General features: G+C 43.8%; 1 protein-coding gene across 1 annotated transcript; it reads right to left on the bottom strand.

Annotated features, from left to right (window-relative positions):
* Positions 1 to 5,951: 5,951 nt before the first annotated feature.
* On the bottom strand, positions 5,952 to 19,184 carry T265_14854 (hypothetical protein; the record flags this gene model as incomplete). The annotated part of the gene is made up of 5 exons (XM_009175548.1): positions 5,952 to 6,376; positions 11,668 to 11,717; positions 16,675 to 16,736; positions 16,774 to 16,917; positions 19,047 to 19,184. Coding segments are annotated over 5 exons (729 nt in total), but the record flags the coding sequence as incomplete, so codon positions are not given.
* Positions 19,185 to 20,635: the final 1,451 nt, after the last annotated feature.

Below are 20,635 nucleotides of genomic sequence, written 5' to 3'. Positions count from 1 at the left end.
GAACACGTGATCTTTCAGCCAAGGAAAGCTGACCACAGGATGGATAGGTCACACTTAGGTACGATATAGCGCCACTCATATCTGGTTGGATAACTGTCCACAGTACATAAGACTGTGTACTGTAGTGACGATTTTTCATCTGATCATTTCATCATGGTCTCATTCTCAATCGATTTCCTTTAACGCCCCACTTTGAGGTCTCATTTCACCCCTTGACCAATGGCATCAATTCTTTCTCACCAATCCAGTTCTACTCCAAATGATGCATTTTGCCTTGGTTTCAACGTGCACACCTAGCCGTGCACAGTGATTTGTACATCGGCCGTGATAACTCTTCAAGCTGATCTAATTTCTGGATTTTTCTGTGGAACAAGGGATTGGCGTCAACTTGGTGCAATGATAGATGTCTACCTGTTCGAGAAATGTCCTGCGGAAATCGATAAGTGTATTACTTGGTAACGTGTTTGTGACGCGGAAGCTTGTCTGGGTGAAAGGGGTTTAGACTGCCGAATTTTCAAGGTTTTAAGGTCGACATCCAGGGTCCGATTAACCATGTGGACCACATGGGGAACTTTCTTTTTCTCCGGTGACAGGGGTACGAATACTGGTACGCGCACTTTTTAACTAGCCCCACTTACAAAGGCGCGAAAGATACTTGCATAAAACTCGTTATAAAGTAACAGAGTAAATCCTTGTTGAATATCCACATAAAATTTCTCTTGTGTAAACGCAGTTTACCATGCATTCCGATCAGTGGGCCAGACAAGAAAGTTAACATCATTTTGTGCCGGGTTTGTGCCTCCGATTCACAACTTTCAGGGTTATTGTGTGCAAGATTTATTGATTTGTGTAGCGGGAAAATTTAGTTTGGTTTCAGACTTTTTGCTACAAAGTGAAGAGGTTTCTTTGAATGGCTCTAAATTGGCAGTAACCTCACACCTGCACCTATTAACTTGGCTGGAACTCACTTTTATTTGCCTGGCCGTTTCCACCACCTCGGCCGCCATGTCAACAAACTTAGCCAACGGCTCGAAATTTCAACACTTTCTAAATTTTCTCCGTGTCTCATTTCTAATCTGCCTCCTCACAAGGCTCAGCTTTTCTTTAGCGCTCCATGCTCAGCTGTGCTCCCGACTAAAGTCCCATTACCGTTTACATTACGGCGCCCTCAGTAAGTTTGATGCAGTCCAATCTACAAAGCCAGCCAGTAGTTAGACATGCTAGGAGGCGATCCCCAGATGCACCACCGCAAGGCCGTAATATTTCCGTAAACTGTACAGAGCACTGCGTTTTGAACTGAAATTTGTTTGAGTGTATCAAATGTGGTTTTGCTACCGGTCAGAAAAATGGCATCATTTTTGAAAGTCTTGTGGTACACAAAAGCACGTTTTCACCCCTGCATTTTTAGAGCGAATGGCAACCTATCTACAGACGAAAAGATTTTCCTTGATAATGTTTCCTTGTCATGATATATCAGATGAGATTCCTCTGTAAAACACTACGTCAATATTGTTAGCTGTGTGCTCGGGGTCCTTTAGGAGAAATATCAAAAAATCGATTTAAAGATTAAAATTATTTACATACTTACCCCTTCAACCCATGCAATCGGGAAGTAGTAAGGACCAGCCATATTTTTGTATCGTTCGCTGAAAATGAAGCATGCAGAATCAGCAATGAATGTCCTGAAATGTCAACATAAAAGTGCAATGTCAAACTGAACGTTTATTCCTTGTTTGAAACGAATTTAACCATTACCATGATATTTTGATCTCTCATTTCTGCCCAGTGTTCCGAATGTTTTTATCGTTAAATTTACACTACTAAACACGCTTTCAGCAGTAAACTTTCATCAAAGATATGGGCTGATAACCGTTTCGATTGGTTGATTTGACCTATATGGGTGTCGCCGCACGCCTGTGATGCACATTCGCTATAGCTCCCTGAACTACACCCCTGTCCCTGCTTAGGGGATTCAGTGAACACTGCCACCCCATTCGGGGAAAACCTGGGCAGCCGCCCATTCTACAACGACCACGAACTCGTGCGCTAGTCAAGCGGTTAGCGTTCGAATCTCGGAAGCAAATTCCTCTGATGAGAAAACATTCATTAAGTACAAATGCCACCGAACAAAGCGTGTAGTGAAGGGTAGTTGGGAACCTACAGGACGCGTCCACTTAATTACCAAATTAGGGTTTTCGATTGTCGGGTCCTATCAGGATATATTCGGCCGCTTTTTCTATTGTGTCCCTGATACCACGAGCGTCAGTTTTCATTAGAACGTCCCGGAGTTGTTTCATTAGCGGCACTCACATCTGATAGGTCAGCTAATTTGACGTTAGTTTGCGAAATGTGAATGTGCTACTCTTAATTTTACTAGTGGTGCATAAGTATTTACCTTAAGATTTTCACACCCCTCGAAGGTTTTGGTAATAGCATCACTATTGCAATTACACTCCCGACAGATTTATGTTATCCACATTCGACAGATGATATCTGGTTATAGGTCGCTGAAACTTCACCCACTGGGTACCTTAAGTCTTCTTTGGCATTTCATATCCCTGTCTGGCTTACGAGTATGGAAGAGAAATAGTCTGTGGTTCGATTCCATGGAGAGCCTTCAAGGTGTACCTCGTGCACATACGCAGAGGAAATGTACTTTAAAGTTGTAAACGATAGCGAACAGACGTCGACTTGTAAATTAAAGAACTTATACATCCCTCGTTCACCTAACTGGTTACCCTGGTTGATAAGTTCAACAAACGTCACTATCTGCCCCTTGGCGGGGCTAGACTCCCTGAGATTCCCCGGAAGGCGAAAAATCTTCTCGGGAGATGGTTCATCCCCGAAAGTCGTTTGCTTATGGATAGCTTGCTCCAAGACGAATTAAACCAGCTTGTTTTTAGTCTAGCCGAATTAGTCCGTGGAGCCTGACAAAGCGAAAACAACTGATGGGTGCGTTGCTGAGGGGTATGAGTAATAGATATTGTTGCTCATCCACTGGTATTGTTTGAAAATGAGCGCAAAATTCTAGCCCAAACGTCAAGAACTTTCCGCAATTTGCGATGGGAATTTCATCACACAGTAACGAACGATCTGATGGTCTTCGGCGAGGAACTAGATAAGGAAATTTGAAAAAAAAAAACAGTCGAAAGATGTTCAGATTCTTTTTAGGAAAAAACATAAGCCAGGTGTCAGGTATTCTGGTATCATTTATTATACCAGGGTAAAATATAAGACCTACTCATTTTCCAGAAAAACACTCATTTGCAAATCAATTTGGTTTTCACGGGAGACTCAATTGAATCTCTCGTTTATGTTCAATTGAGTCTCCCATGGAAACCAAATTTATTTGCAAACAAGTGTATTTCTCGAAAACAGTGCAACTTGGGTTCAAGTAGATCATAAGGTTGACGGAAACTCGGGGACTGCGCCTACTTACTGATCCCCAAGTAGGGCGAGACCTGTTCGAAGAGTTTCAGCAACCTTGTGAGTAGTTTCCTTTATGAAGACTTACTCATGCTTGTTTGCCATAAACAGATTGAGTTGGAATCGCACGTAGGCTTCCAGTACAATTCCAGTATTCTTGACAAGGAGAAAACCAGAGGCAGCAAGAAAGATGCGTTAAAATGGGTTAAAAGCCAATTTTATGGGGATATATTTTGATGTTGCTACGCATGGTGCGTTCTCTACAGAAATACCGAGCTACAAGAAGTATCGCACATACAGTTTAAAGTTAATAATGCAAACAAACAGCTGCCCCTTCGACTTACAACTTGCATTCCACCCGGGGGGCACACAAGAACTGAGATACTGTCAGGTGACCCAAGCCTAGATTGAGGCATTTGAGTTGCTGGGGTTGGGTTCGAACCACGGAAGTGCTACCTAAATTACTGAGTCGTTTCAAGCTCAGGGATAAAAACAGTTAAAGGTTAATCATTGGAATAAACCAATAGAAGCGAAGCAATGAGTCTGGATAAAGAAAAGTCAAACTGGCAATTGCAAGTTGATAATAAATGAATATCTTGGAGTCGTAGAGATTAGTGTGAGGAACTCGTACAAACCGCATTCCAGAATCAAACTGAAACAGAGAGTCCTGACTCGTAAAAGTGTTTTTACACTCCCGCCTCATCTCCTGAGTATGACAGTCCAAATGGTGCCTATGTGAGACCGTGGGGACCGACGTACTAAATTTGGGAAGTTGGACGGAAGTTTGTTTGCTTACACGCGGTCCCTGCAGACCGATCTTTCCTGTTCATGATGGAATAGAAAGCTACTTACTTTGGCTGTCTGTCAAGGGATATCTTGGTCACAAGCCATCTGATGACTTCTCGTTACTACGTGTCCCTGTTGTGTCTTGGTGAACGGTAGTGCCATTCTGTATCGGTCCCTTGGTTTCCCGCTTCGCCCACTATGGCATATCAAGAGACACGGTCGCTCTACACAGCCCCTCTATGGGGACAAAGGAAAAAAATTACAACTGTATTTATAGGGTATTCACAGAGTGTTCCACAAAGTCGTTGCAGAGAGTTGTCGAGTCAAAGATGCTCCACTCTGATTGGCTGGCATTCTGACCAATCAGGGCTTGACTCCGTTTAGTCCGTCCGTCCAAATGATGTGACGTTCGGTTATTAGGGGCGGCCGGCTTCCGGACGATTCCTGACGTCATTCTGTCGTTGTTCCCCGAGCAACTGCTGCCTCATTCTACGGTACTTGTATTATAGCTTTTGATCCGAGCTTTACTACGAGTTTTCGTCTGTTCTGTTCTGTTCCTCATCTCAGTGTGTGGAACACTGGGAACGACAAAACACCAGAAATAGTTGAGACCAAAATGATTCTTTATCCTACATGAAGGCATTGGAAGACATTCGACTCTCGAGTACAAACAACGGGTTTAGGTCTGCATTGCCAGCAGAGAACATGCAACAGTAACTCTGCGGAAAAATTTGCACACAAAGATAGGTATCGAAGGAACATAGTGGCTGCTTTGTTGTGTTGATTCTGCGATGTACTGCGTCTAGAAGATTTCTCAAAATGGACTCAGGGTACAACATGAGAAGCGCGGAAATCAATAAACCACAAATATGCGTCCCCAATGCGACTGCAAAACACAGGAGAATCTTCCGTGGAACACCTGGCTCGTTGCACACTAGTCTATCTGTCAGCTGGTGGTTAGAAAGTTCTCGATGTTTCCCTTCTGTAAACTCTCGTGAATACCATGGGGACAAATGGACTGTATGATTCATTTGTCTACAAGTAGTTCATCACGTGAGTGTGATGACAAATAGTGTCAGTTGGCAGGAACTCTGGGCGGTCAGTTTGTCCTATGCAATGAACCATAGTGAATTTCCGTCAACATTATCCACAGTCCACCCAGGTATTAATTGCTTTCGTTACTCGGTTTAGTTGTCCGATGAAACAGTCTTACGAAAGTTTTCCCGTACTTGAGGGTTGGCTCGAAACGTCACACTTGTTGTACCTTCTTATTACCGTGAACCCCGGTCTGGATAGCCGATTGATAGCCTGGTGTGCTTGGCCAAACCAGAAAAAGTCGATGAACGCGCGAACCGGCTGATCTATTGATTACTTTCGGTCAAAAAAGTGATACGAATAATACAGCTCATCTGTCAAGGGCGAGTGAATATTGGCCAATCAAATCTGTCTCAACGAAAAACGGCTATCCCATTGGCTAATATGTAGTCCCGTTACGTTCGGAGCTCGTTCTCCCAGTAACACCGTAACTAGGGTGTCCTTCGTCTGAAGGGAAACAATCAAGTAAACACAATGTGCAAACTAACAGCTCTGCGTTCAAGGGATACACAATTCTCGCCATACTGAGAAGTGAGAGTGCGAAGCAAGGTTCCTAGATGGAACACAAAGGTCTTCCAGTATTTGTGGGGAACATAAAATAGCTTTAAAACAAAACGCTTGCACCACAGCTAACACCAACTCACGGGTTCCACAAGCAAATGAATTCCGTGTTTTTCTTTACTGGGTTTGGGCAGACCTTCAAATCGCGCGGAGATGCGTGGATCCGCGTCCATGAAATGGGGAAATGACACGTAGACAGGGACGGTAACTCCACGCTTAGCAATACATGGCTGCATCGCCAAGATACCTTGAGGTGTACAGGCTTTGTCTTCTTGACAGTACATCCGATTGTTCCAGTGCTTTGTCGAGTCCAAATCGGCAGCTTCTGGGGCGACGAATTTCATGAGCTGAGAGAAGAGATTTGGAAACAGACGTCCACTGGTTATACTGGGCGCGACACCATTCATCAGTTTAATCAACTCTTGGTTTGTGACCGAAAGGTTGACTTGCAATTTGAGTATGCTTTGTGACTCATCTTCAGGCGGCAACTCATGAGAGACCATTGCAACTGGGTGGATGCATGCGAACGAATATTACAACGAACGAATCACACCCTTTGGCAAGTTTTCAATGAGACACTCAAATGAATCTCTCGTGTATGATATTTCTCCTAGCTTAATGTTTTTTTCAAAGCCCGTCCGAGTTCAATTTTCGACATGTGGTCGCATTGATTGATGACGGAACATACTACTTATATGGCCCCCGAAAACCTATCGACTGCAGATTTTGCACTTCTTGGGGTCTGTAATTTTGCTCACGGTCCCCGTGTTTCCGTCAACCTTATGCCCTTAGTAGGCAACATATTTTGCGCTTTTGAATATGCACACTTAATGGGCACCGCAAAGGAAGAAGGCCTTCGCTAAGGATTTGTTTATCAGAAAACACCAACTGAACAGTTACAGACTATTGGACAGGGGAGCAAAACTCTCATATGCATCTTGTTTACACAAACTGAATATCCATCTTCTCCTTGAACGTATATTCCTAAACTTTCCTGGATATTCATTGGCTGATGCTCAAATGCAAGCTAATGCTGCGAAGCGACTCCACCAGTTCCGTAATAGATCTCACTTTTCAAGAGACGCGAAGCGGATTTACGAGAAAACACGCTACTCGCTTGCCTCATCAGTAGTATCTACCTTACACGGGCATTAAATGTTGTAATTCGCCTTTATAATCCCGATCTGTGCGTAAAAAGCAATTTGTCTAAAGCGTATTTTTATCCTGGCCTAAGCATTATCAAGTGCCCGAGTAAGTTTCCAGCCCAAAAGCCGAAGACTTAAATTGAGTCACGTGACCTTCGCTATCCGGTAAGTCCGTCAAACTGATCCAAACGAGACTGATCAGGATCAATTAGAGCTTAGTTCTTCGTGTGTTTGAAAGAGTTGGTCGGTTGTTACTCAATTGTTTGAGTTTGATCTGCCGTCGTTCACTAAATTCCCAGGATCTGCATCATCTTTCTGCTCAAAATTACTGTTCCAGATTAATTTTATGCTAGCACTATATAATATAGTAGTGAGTAGTAGGATATAGTAGTATATAGTAGTATATAATATAATAGTATAGTAGTACATAGGTTCGTATTCGTGGCGTTCCTAATGTGTCTAAAGGTTTCTTGGTGGGAGGGCTCTTGCCAACATTCTCACCAATCTTTACTGTATACTTCATTGTTTATTCCCATTTAACCATTAAATGTGTAGCCACCTTGAAGGAGGGATCATTTTGATGGATGCGTGAAACTTCCTTCTGAGAGGTCATCGCCCGACGAATCAATCAATATGCGAACACGTGATGTGGCTTCCGTTACTAAAGGAAAAGTCACGCTATATCTTTGTATTGTGCTACTAATAAGGTTGCTGAAAATCCGTCGGCCTTATGAGTAGTACAGTACAAAGATATACATGTATCGCAATATCTCAAATATCGTAGCGACTGAAACCTGAGGCGGCCTGGTGCAGCACATTCAGTTGCCTGAGAACATCCCAAACGAGAGATTCAGCTGGGTTCCAGGTGAGCCTCTCGAAAAACCAAATTAGTTTGCAAATGAGTGTATATTAGCTAATCACGCTATATCTTCCCCAAATGCGAACGAACCACTCTGTTGATTGGTCGCTCGTGACACACTCAACCACTGTTTGGAAAGTTTAGAGTTTGAAACTCTGAGTTTTGTGAGATGGGCACAGTTGATGATGAAGCAGAGCTTATAATTTTTTTCAGCACCTTCACTGACAAAATGAAATATCTATTGAAGATATGAAGTGACTTGACGGCCAGATAATGAGAAAATCAATGATCACCACTCAGAAACCTCCGAATCGCCAGCTAGTGTTTTAAATAGACCAATCAAACAGCAAGAATGGGTGTCCGACCCCAAAAAATACATATTGTTAATTTTCTCCGTAATTCCCGTGGGTGCAAAAGCCAGACAGCACAAACGAAAGTTTGACTGTACAGGATCCCATATATCACTGTTACCTTTCCCGTGTAGCCCAGTATTTTTGCTCCCAATAGAACTAACTACTCATCAGTAACACTATTGATTTCCTAATGGATCCATCTGTGAACTGAATAGGGAAACTTTTTTCAGCGGGGGGACTATCTTGCCACGTAAGTGTGTTCAAGAACGCAAAAAGATCAACAAAACGCGAGAAGGCTCAAGTGTTTAGAGCGCAGACTTATTGACCGGAAGGTCCTCTGGTTCGAACCCGACCTCTGCCTCTCGACTTCCCCGGTCTATGCTTTAGTGACCTGGCAGTATCTAAACCCTCGTGCTAACTTTGAATGGCATGGTAGCTGGGCACCTGAGGGTTGCTGAACGAAATGCTGATCCAGGTTGCCCCTGATTGGAACTAATTACCTGAAAGTAATAGCAATCACCTACTTCCCGACTGTTAACTGTTGGCAAGTTTCGCAAGATAGTCTTTCAACCTCTTCCAAAGGAGCACTCTGTCATGAAAACTATATCAAGGTAGGTTTAGACTGAGATGTAAGTTTTTTCTTTTTTTTAAAAAAAAACTGACCGTTAGTTCAGGCACAAGGCTACTGGGTACCGTTTCGTTTGCAGTCAGGATCATTTTCCGGCATAATTCCGGCATTTGAAAGTCTATCGTTGAACCGAATCTCGGGTCCGGCATGACACGAATCCACTCTAAATTTGGGGAAAAACGCGCCCGCAAATGAATAAGAGAATGAAGTTGACGCGCGTGAAATTAACAATGATATGCCAAGGTTTCCTGGACTAGCTTTGGAAAATGCAGACAGTGTAAAGATCGTCTTGATTGGTGGCCAGACAAGCGATGGAGCAGGACCACAGCCACTTGATCACGTGATACGAGAAATTCACTTTGAACCTAGCTGAATCTCTCGCCTATGATGTCCTTCATCAACCGAACATGATGTGGTCCGGTGCAGCACATTCTGTAAACCAGAGATTCGGCTGGGTTCCAAGTGAGCCTCCTGCAAAACCAAATTTGTTCGCAAATGAGTGCATTTTGCTGATTCCGTGCAATTTGGTTTCAATTAGATGAAGTTGACGGAAACTCGAGGATGAGCCCCAAGAGGGGCGAACCAGATCGTGGGCTATCGACCTATTTTCAGCAACCTTATCAGTAGCGTATTACTTCTATACATGTACCAGGATATCTTCAGTATCGTAGCAAATGGAACATGAGGCGTCCTGGTGCAACACATTCAGTTGACAAAGAACATCATAAACGAGGGATTCAGCTATGTCACGGTTGAATCTCCGACAAAAACCAAATTGGTAAGCAGACGACCAGATGATCCGAATTCTATGAGATTTGGGTTCAAGTAGAACATGAGGTTGACGGGGACTGCGTCTACTTGATTAGCCCCGATAAAGGCGCAACTGGACATGGGATATCGAAGGGTTTTCAGAAACCTTATAAGTGCTGAAGCATGCTAATTTTATCCCACCGGGACATAACCGCGATGCAACTCGCTTCTACGCGGCGATATCTCTCCTTCCCAGATTTATTCGAGTTATCGACCCACTTGTGTATTTAAATTTCTCATTTTACGGCATCCATCTTCCAGGTTCTGATAAAATGACCCCGGAACAACTCAGCTATCAAAATGTTGTCCACCATTAGGCAGCGAAACTTAAACACAAAGTTGTTTTAGTAAGGAAAAAAAACAGAAAAAAACTCATGAGACTTCAAAAAACTTCTCCTTCTTTGTGGTTCATTTTACCTGGATCATTGTACCTGTTATATCTGCTGATTCATCAGTCTGTGGTATCTGCTGCCGACCCGCTCCAATGCCTAGTGCCAGAGAAAAAAGACTCAGAATGGAAATCAACCACTACATTCCGAACATGCGAGTGAGAGAGCGCGACTGCGCGCGAGTGCGAAAAGTACAACGGTCTCAGGCTATTTATTGGAAGGACACTGTCTGCACTTGGTCCAATGCTGACGCACGCGGTCTGGCCTTGGCACGAGGCTGCGACGCGCTGCATATTGCGGGGGCGTTGTCTGACCTTGACTAACGCTGACTCGCTGTCTGGGTCAGATACAAAGCTGTGAAGCGCTGCATATTTAGGGGGCGTTATCTGTCTGGTCAACATCTAGCGGCGCTGACAGTCTCGGTAGATTCCGGGCATTCAGTGGTTGGAAGCTGACCTTCTTGAAAGTAGCTCGCCACACGGTCCACAGGTCGTCTTAAAAGTGTTTGCTAGACCCGAGAACTTTGTCGCCTTTCAAACTGACTTTTGTCGGTTTTCGGGAAATTTGAATTTGGTCTCGTCTATGAGTGAACATTCATTGGTTAGATAATCAAAGTATAGAAGAATCATCCTAAAGCGTCATTATTCTCCGAACGGAAAACTCGGCCTCCTCGAGGGAATATGGACGAAATGTTTCCCTTATGGAGGAAATTTTAGCAAGCACGAAGACATCCTCTCAAGGAACAAACCTTCCTGAAATGACTCATCTTCGTTTGCGACTGCTGGGGAATCAATTGAGGCAGCATACTTTTTACTGCATACCATGAGCGCCTATTTAGTGTGCTAGAGTTGAATATCCAAGACGATATTGCGTGTACCTTGACTACAGACAGATGGGGTGTCTTGTGGAGGTTACTCCACATCACACTGAGCTGGTTCGCATCGATGAAATTTGAAAGTATCGTGGTGCGATTACACCACTTGTGTGTGTTTCACTATTGAAGGTTATTTCTTTTTTCTTTAGAAACGTAACAAGAGAGACTTTTCAAACAGGTTTGCGTCATCGGGATCCCCCCTCCAGCAACAAATCGCCCAGGGGACCCGCCCAACAGGGCCTTTACCAAGTTTAGTCTGTCAGCTTCTAGAGAATCTGTTCCTATTTCAGTTGAGCGGTTTGGTGAGAAAGGACACCTTCAATTGGAGTGAACCAAGTGATCAGAGTATAGTTTTGATCTAACTCGGTTCACAAGAAGGACCAATGAAGTGTAATGAATCCATCTATTAAAGTACACATCCAATTGGTGGATCGGATTCTCTCAGTACCTTACTCCACATCTCATAGTGTACACTGTATGTTCATTACTAATGCCCGAGTTAGAAATAGCTCAACTGTTACGGACCTGTAAAGTCCGCGGTTCTAACTCATTCCTCCTTCGATTGCTTTTAGTCACGCTTGAACTTTCTGACACTTTATCTCACCTCTTTCGGGTTGCCCGAAAGTTCCATACCGCAAGGGTAAATTTTTACTGCACGGGGAAGTAGACATGTGCTTGCGTGTGTCTTCTAACGATAAGATCCATAATAAATCGAAAACGTTTTCAACAAGAAGCACTCACGAATTCCGTCAATGCGGTCCGCTTCTTCGGCTCCCCATATTTCATGGTAACTTTTGGAAATACAGAGAAACAAAATTAGAGATATATACGAATATATACATATGCATATAGATATACATATCTATATATTCCGTGGTATTCTTATAACATATAAAACGGAGGGTACCGAACCACGGTGATCTTCTTAAGCATGCGTGGGGAAAGTTGTATACGCCTGGATGCCCTTTGAATAAAGCGATTTTGACAGATAAACCAATCGATCGATAAACGAGGACAGTCACTGGGTCGTGCTTCGAGGCATAGAGCAAACCAATCATATCGACCAAGAGTGAACAAGTTTGCCTGTTTGGACAGGAAAATTTAGATGCGTCCATTGGGTAACACGCCCCCTCGCTTTTCAGATGTCTGGAGCTCAAACCACGGCAAGGTCATTGGATATGCACTGCTCATAAGCTCTAATATGAGCGATACTTGAATCTAGTTAGCGAATGTACACTCATTTGCGAACTAATTTGGTTTTCACGAGAGACTCACCTGGAACCCAGCTGAATCTCTCGTTTGTGATGTTCTCAGGCAACTGAATGTGCTGCACCAGGCCGCCTCATGCTTCAGTCGCTACGATATTCGACGGAATTTCAGCAACCTTATGAGTAGCATATTACAAATATATACTTGAATCCAGTTTTTCTCCTTCTTGAGGTGGACTTACCAGAGTAATCCCACCAGGAGAAAATAGTGCCATTGACTACTTTAAGAACGATTTATGATGGACTACTGCTCACATGTACTGCGCTCCGAGGTTAGGTTTTGGAACTGAACTCTGCAGGGCTCCTGGACATGCTTCGACCGGTGTGAAATGCATTTCAAAAATAGTCAGACGAACAAGTCAAATCGTTATACATGTATATTCGTAATGAAATACTCATAAGGTTGCTGAAAGTTCGTGGACAACCAACGACCGGTTTCGCCCTTCTTGGGGCTCATCAGGTAGGCGCTGTCCCCGAGTTTCCCTCAACCCCATGTTCCACTTGAACCCAGATTGCACCAAATTAGCGAAATACACTTATTTGCAAACTAATTTGGTTTTGCAAGAGACTCACTTGGAACTCAGCTGAATCTCTTGTTTGTGATGTTCTCAGGCAACTGAATGTGCTGCACCAGGCCGCCTCATGTTCTTATTTATGTCTCAGCTATTAAACACGGAAATTTTCTGACAGTTTTTCTCAAGATTACGGAAAGACACATGTGAGACGGACTCCAACAGAAAAATCGGTCGTAATGATTAGGAGTACATGGGTGACAGGGAGCGTGTCTCCTCAGTAACTCTGTTGGAAAGCCACTGGTTCATGCTTCGCCTCAACCCCGGCTTGCTTTTTGTTCATACACTTGAAATACTCACTTCTCCATCTACCTAATCCACTTACCTTTCTAAAGTTAACATAGCGTTTATTAGGAGTACCAGCTCCGAACGCAACGGAGCTACATAACAGCCAATGAAATAACCGTTTCCGTTGAGGGACAGATTTCATTGGTTGTTCTTCGCTCGCCCTTGACAGATGAGTTGTAGTCTCAGTATCACTTTTTTGACCCGCTTATACGCGACAGTGATCAATGGATCAGCCGGTTCGCACGTTCATCGAATTTTTCTGATTTGGTCAAGCGCATCAGGCTATCGATCGGCTATCCAGACCGGGGTTCACGGCAATAAGAAGGCATTAAGTGGACTGTGGTTCAAAATAGTGTTATTGTTTACGGGTGGGGTGTGGAATCAGTTGCGCCCAACTATGGATAATAGACTAGGACATTAAAGGAGTTTATCGGTAGATCTCAGAGAGTTTTATTCAGAAAGTGCGCACATTAAGAACATGTGAATCTAGACGGGAATATTTCCTTGCACATTTCAGGTTAAATTAGTATGTGAAACCGCGACAAAGACCAACGTTTGAACCAACTAATCAGCTTGAACAGCAACCCATCGTCAACAAGACTCGGTAATGATTTGTGCTTATGGCAGGGCGAATCCTAACTGGAATCAGAGTTCTGCCATGTACCACAAATGGACAAGTCGATGAGATGTTTAGGCAGAAATATCCGATTGTTGGTAGAAATAGAGTCTAAGAATACAGTTTCAGGCTGAATCCCAGCGCGATACAAGGAAGAGCACCTAGCCACCTGGGTTACTGGGTTGCTGAAAATTCTTCGACAGCCCACGAACGGTTTCGCCGTTCTTGGATCCAATCAGGTGAACGCATTCCTTGCGTTTCCAACAACCTAATGGTCTAGATAGTATGATGTTTTTAGAAACATCATAAATAAGAGATTCGGCTCGGTTGCAGTTGAATCTCCAGCAAAAACAATTTGGATGGCAAATGAGTGTATTTCGCGCCATTTTGTGTTCAAGTAGAACATAAAGTTGGCAGAAACACTGAGACTGCACTTACCTGATGAGCCCCAAGTAGGGCAAAACCGATCATGGGAAGTCGACGAATTTTCAGCAACCTTATGAGTAGTGCATTACGTCTATACATGCATCACGGTATATCGAATATCGTACCAACTTAAATACGTGGTGCAGCCCGTTCAACTGCTCAAAAACACCATAAACGAAAGATTCACCTGAGTTCAAAGTGAGTCCTCCGTAAAATCGAATCGGTTTGTAAATGGGGGTATTTCTCTTATGTTTGTTGTTCTCAACCTCGCAACATCCGGACAAATTAGATGAGGAACACAAGCACCTGATGTGCATTGTGAGCGGTCAAAGAGACCAAGCCAGCCGCGATGATATTGTCGCCTCACCTATACACCTGTTGTACCTTCAATCAATTTCTTTGGTGGGGGGCCCGGATTTTTTAGGGAAGAATCTTTTCCACAACGGTGATGATTTGTGATAAACTCAGTTCGCGACGACTGGGAGTTTTCGACACGATAGTAGTTGAGGAAGATCTACCTGATATTCCACAGTCACCTCTGGTTACATTATAGAATATTAATACCTCCAGAATGTAGCCTGTGGAGTCAACAACAGAGGTCTACATTGGAGAGAACGAAGTATGACAATGCAAGCTGGATTGACTGCACTGCACGTGCTAACCCACATATACAGTACTCGGTTTTATTCAGTAGTATATAGTGAAGTGTCAATTTTAAAATATTCGGCCGAGGTAGCCAAGCCGGCATCTTGTTTGCGATCCCTTATAGGGGCAGCCGTTTCCCAGATGGGACAAATGCTAGTGATGAGATAAGTCGCCCTACCTGCTGTAGAAATAAGTTCACAATATGTGCATAAGAATGGAATGTGGGTGTGTCAATCAAAAACTCACCGCTTGCCGTTGATTGCCACTACCCTCCCAACATTATTTACATCATCAGCACCGGTTTTTAATTTCACATGCACTGGAATCGAGTCATTTTGCTAAAAATCAAGTAGATTTAATCAGTAGTATATTATTTCCAAAAAACATTTGAACAAGGCTTTCAGCGAACAACGTTCTAAAGGGGAACTATTTTTTGTTTTGAAATGAACATGTAACTCGAACCTTTCCTCCCAAAAAAAGCAATATTCCCCCCCCCAAAAAAAAATTTTTTTCGGCGTTTTGTGACTTATATGGCCTGCCGGATCAAAGCAAAAAAGACCCGTGAGTTACACCTTTAATGTACAACCCAGTCCTTCCAGTCGCCAGCAAGCAAGTTCATGGTCACCAGCAGAACATATTTGAGTGAAGTCATTACAGGGTGATCGTGAGGGCTCTACGAGAATATGGAGGCCCAGAACACTCATTGTCTGACGAATGTTAGTCTTGGTGCTTTCGATGATTAGAGCTTGACTGTACAATCGAAATTTGAGGTGTGTACAGTGCTTTGGAAGAGTTAGTCGTGAGTTAGTCATGAAGTAAAATGAAGAACCATCTTTGAAGAAGTAGGAACAATTTGAGAAATACGCTCATTTGAAAATCGATTTGGTTTCCACGAGAGACTCAACTGGGCGGTCGAAGAGCTATCAGCAACCTTGTGGGTAGCTTCCATTGTGAAAACAGGAACAATTTGGTTATCGCCTGGAAGAGTGATCACGGACGAACTGGCTTGAACAGGAACACCAAAAAGTAGTTTTTGTCGCTCAAAAGTAAAGCATCTGACGAAAAATTTGACCGTGCACTTCATTCCGTGAGAAAAGGGACCAACTTTGGTGATCGTGTTGCGTTTGATTTGTCCACTGAGTTTGATAGTTAGCTATCGAAAGCTTCGCCAGTGCTTGTGGTTTCAAAAGCGCTGTTCGTTATCTTCAACCTGATATCTTGTCAGAATTTTTGCTCGGATGTAGTTCTATTGGTCCGCTTGGATTTCATAGTGTGTTGTGGTTCGATTTGCATAAATTTGGTTATTTTGTTTTGGTTCCGATTGGTTGATTTGCATTTGTTTTTGTTCGCCATCCGGCCTTCGGATTAGGGACTTGGACGTCTGCTAACACCGAGGGTGCAAGATCACTGGCTGCGAGCCCTCAGTTTGTACGAAGAACTGATTTCTGGATACAGTACGCTTGCCACGTTTTTGCTGAATGAGACACATTTACCGGCAAACTGTATGGCTCGTAAGCCGTGCGCTTCGTTCGTTTTTGGCCGTGGCGGTTGATGAATCTGCAGGTCACATTTTTCTTGCCTTTCCGGATAGTTCGACCGGATAAACAGGACAAAACGGAATGTTGGTCATTCGGACTGTATAGTATTGTTGCGCACCCGTGTTGAATGGGACTTATCTGCTTTCCTACCAGTAAAATGGGAAAAAGTCCTTTTTTTCAAAGTCCACTTTCTCTCTGGGATTTCCAGCTACGTAAAATGGACCGAGGAAAGACAAGTAGCCATCACAGCCACTCCAATAACTGTAGATTGACGATTCGACAGCGCGTCATTCCCTCAGGTTTTCTGATGAATATTACATACTTCTTAGTCACAATCCCAAAGGTTCGAATAGAAAGTCATTCCAATCTCTTTCCCAATGAAGGAAACTACTCACAATTTTGATGAAAACTCTTTGACAGCCCACGACCGTCCAAAGTTGGCGAAACCGGTCGTAGGCTGCGAACAGTTTTCAGCAACCTGGTGAGTAGTTCACTTCATAAAATATACTGCGATATCTCGAGTATCGTGCTAATTGGAACATGAGTGGGCCTGTGTGCAGCACATTCAGTTGTAGATTATTATAAACGAGAGATTCATTTGATTTGATTTGAAAATGGAGCATTTCAATCTCATTTACCTGTGAGCACTATTCACTGAGTGGTGTTCTTTTCTTTTCCCCAAATCACTTCAAAAGAACGCTCGTCTCTCAAGGATCCCTCAATTCTGGTGAACTCTTAACTGGGTTCAAGTCGCCCTCAAACCTTGCAATCCCGTGTGACGTTTCGACATCGCCCATTTTACTATAAAAATGAGGCTGACGTGAAGTTACATTGCTGCTTGAGAACAACTCAGGCCTTCGCTTTTAAGGTTGTCGAAACCCACTGTCCGGATTACGAAAACTTGAGCCAACTAATCTGTAGTTTGCATTTCTAATACTACTGGGTAACGGTGGATACTACTGATGGGGCATGCGAGTAGTATGTTTTCTAGTAAATCCCCTACGCGTCTCCTGAAAAGTGAGGTCTATCACGAAATTTGTGGAATCGCTTTGCTTGCATTTGAGAAGCAGTCAATGAATATCCAGGAAGATTCAAGGAGACACGCCCAAGGAGAAGATGGATATTCAGTTTTGTAAACAAGATGCAAATGAGAGTTTTGCTTCCCTGTCCAATAGTCTGTAACTGTTCATTTGGTGTTTCTCTAAGAAACAACTGTGCAGCGAAGGCCTTCTTCCGTTCACTAGTATCATCCTCGACAGCCGTTTTTCAGCGCCGATGAGGTAGCTGCTGGGTGCTCGCCCTTCATGTCCCCTTTAACGGTCTTCTTCAGATAAGAGTTAGGTTGATCAGCCGAGGATGTCATAACTATCATCCCTCCTCCGCCACTGTACACACCTTTAACTTGTTGAAACTCCAGTGTCCATGACTGGCGTGCCATATTTGAATTACTGTAAGTCAGTGTCCGGTAGTCTCGCATTGACCGCGTCATCATCATCATTATAGTCAGCTGTAAGAACAGCGTGCTTGTCGTAAAGTCGTTGTTACTGCCACAGTTTCGTTCACCCATGATTTGTGGAGTGCAAATCAATCCTAATATTTGGACGGATCAATAACTCAGATGCGGGAGCCAATCCACATCAGTTCACATTGTCTGAGTGACACATTTCTCCGCTAATTTGCCCTGTTGTCGGTCTGGTCGGCAAGCCATTCTGACCGGTCCGTTATCTCCTCACTGTGTGGGCTGGTTCATTCCACTTGATTGGCTGATTGGATAACCTCCGATTTCTAGTGGTTTTCTTTCTTTGATCCTATTGGTCGGTTGGGTTGGTGTCCTTTTTGCACACTGATTTTCGACAGTCTTTTTCTTGCCGCTGAAAACTCGTACGCAATGGACCAACTTACCTGAGCCTGAGCTCAACAGTTCACTTTTGTAGCCTTTGGGTTTTATTACGCAAAGTGAGTTCTGGAGGTGAGAACTATAGATAAGGGCATTCCCAATTAACAATGAAGACGGGCTTTCCAGTGAAAAATTCAATAATGCTTTTTTCTTACGCACAATATCTTGATGTGTTTTTCCTCAAGTGTGAAAAAGCGAAACATTTATGCTTGTCCAACTCATTCGGTGTACGACAAACAAGAATTTGAAATTTCTTGTGGTGAGTGATTGACTAATTCGCAAGTTACCTGACTACTTATAAGTAGTCGGAAAGTTTTGTTTGTCTGAGCCTCATAGCTGCCGGGCTTGGGATTTCACCACAGTTTGATTCATACAGATCACGCCGACAGGAAAGGCCAAAGCCCTTAGTTCATCTGCCCATCACCGATCAGATTATCCGTTATTTATTCTGTATTTACCTCAAAATCGGCATTTCAGAACCACAGTGAAACCGGAAATGTGACCTTGACATTCTCGTAGTCTGTTTAATCTATATCAAGCGGACCATATGGACCCTCCGGTTCGCTCTCTAAGGCTGCTGTCACAGGTTACTTCGCTATCTGTCAAGTCAGTTTCCGAATTCTGCTGGGAACGTACCTAACACTTGTTGTATAGTTCTATCGTAGCGTGAGCTCCAGAACTGCTGACCAATATCGATTTTTATGACACACAGTACTGCCGAAGGAATAGAAAAGTTACTCTTTTAGGTGTTATTTCTACAATTTCTGCCCATTTTTGCGCGGATTCTCTAATAGGACACAGAACAAAGGGCCTCTCCTGATGCCCCGTCATCACAGAATAAAAAACGATAATTGCATGAATGACACCTACCTGAGCGAAAAATCCCACCCTCAACCTGTCCGAAAATCCTCGCGGCATCTTTGTTTCCCAAGTGGCAGAATGCGCACTGAGGCTGACAAAAGGTGACTGTTCCGTAAGCACCGTGCGACCGATGTGACCGATTATGGACTGTAAGAGGGGGGTTAGACCATCAAGAGAATGTGTATGCATAATTTATAACTTGCCGTCCGCGTAGTGTCAGATTACGGACGGTTAGATAGGTTTGCGACATCCACCAAACCGCTCAAGTGTAGTGCCCGCCCCCGGACCAAGAAAGGTGACCAGACTGGCCCAAACGGTCTTAGTCTGGACTGGTCCATAATGAGAACAATCAGTTTTATCGACCTTTTGAACTTGTGACACATTGGCTGCACAGTGAAGGCTGGATAGCAGTATACTGAAGTGTTCTTCGAGCGACAAAACAGCGGTCTCCCTATAAAGAGGAAGGCTACAGTTTCACATCTGTCAAGAGCTAAAGGCATGAGAATCAGAAAATAAGGTCGCCGTTCTGGCTGACTCCCGTTTGACTACGAGTTACTTGCGTCACTGAAGGCCGACCCACTGTGTTCAGGCTACTAGCCGGTAGGTCGCGGATACAACATAATCGATTGTGTTTATCTCCGGCTCTCCACGATTACGCCAAGTCAGTGTACTTATAATTTCAGGCAACACGTTAACCAGGCTCTGAATTCGCCGCCATCAGTTTGCAATTCGATGTGGCCGAACCAACTACCTATAGCCGCACTCCTCTAGCGAGACAGCAACCAGGAGAGTTTACCTCTCAAAATAGGCGAAAGAGATCGCATCGTGAAAAAGGCCACTGTTCGCTTATCTCCTAGAGTGGTCCATTCCGGCAGGGACAAGTACACTGCCAGTCGGGATCATACCAGGTTTTTTTAATCTACTTGGACTTTTGTTGCGGAGTCACATCATATAGTGTGGCCAACGAGGACGTCTTTGGGGAATCATCCAGCGAATTCGTTCAACTCAGGCGTTTGTCCGAGTATACAGATTAGCTTACCGTGCGAAAATCTCTTTGGGCGACGGACTGGATGTCTCGCTAGAATGGTTGACCACCAAAAGAGCTATCCGGGTTTAAACCCCACAAAATGGGCGTCAAACACGTTATCGCCTGTCGAACAGTTTTCGGCAAGTGGTGTATTGAATCAAGAAAAGATCCTGTAACTCTAAGAATATGAGACAGTAGTTGCTAGTCCGCAGCATCGGTCCCAGTAAGGGCCGATATAGGAGGTCGAGAGGCAGAGGTTAAGCTCGAACCACGGACCTTTCGATCAATAAATTTCGCGCTCTGCCAACGGAGCCACTCGCCCACAAAATAAAATTAGAACATATACAGTTGCAAAGCGCTCGTTTCAGCTACTGAGAACTTGTCCAATTTGAAAATGAACATAGGTAAACAAAGTAAGTCCTTGAGTAGGATTCGAACCCGCGAACTCTCGACTACCGGACCAGTGCTTCGTCAAAGAGATCACAGCGAAAGTTGCGCCCCCCAACAAGTTAGTTCTCCAAGAATCTGCTAGAGATTTGGCTGATTGATTAACAGCAAACTTTATTAGTGT

This window comes from Opisthorchis viverrini, assembly GCF_000715545.1.
Source record: "Opisthorchis viverrini unplaced genomic scaffold opera_v5_275, whole genome shotgun sequence".
Taxonomy (NCBI): Eukaryota; Metazoa; Platyhelminthes; class Trematoda; order Opisthorchiida; family Opisthorchiidae; genus Opisthorchis; species Opisthorchis viverrini.
Note: the sequence above shows the minus strand (reverse complement) of the source record. Positions and strands in the feature narration are given on the sequence as shown.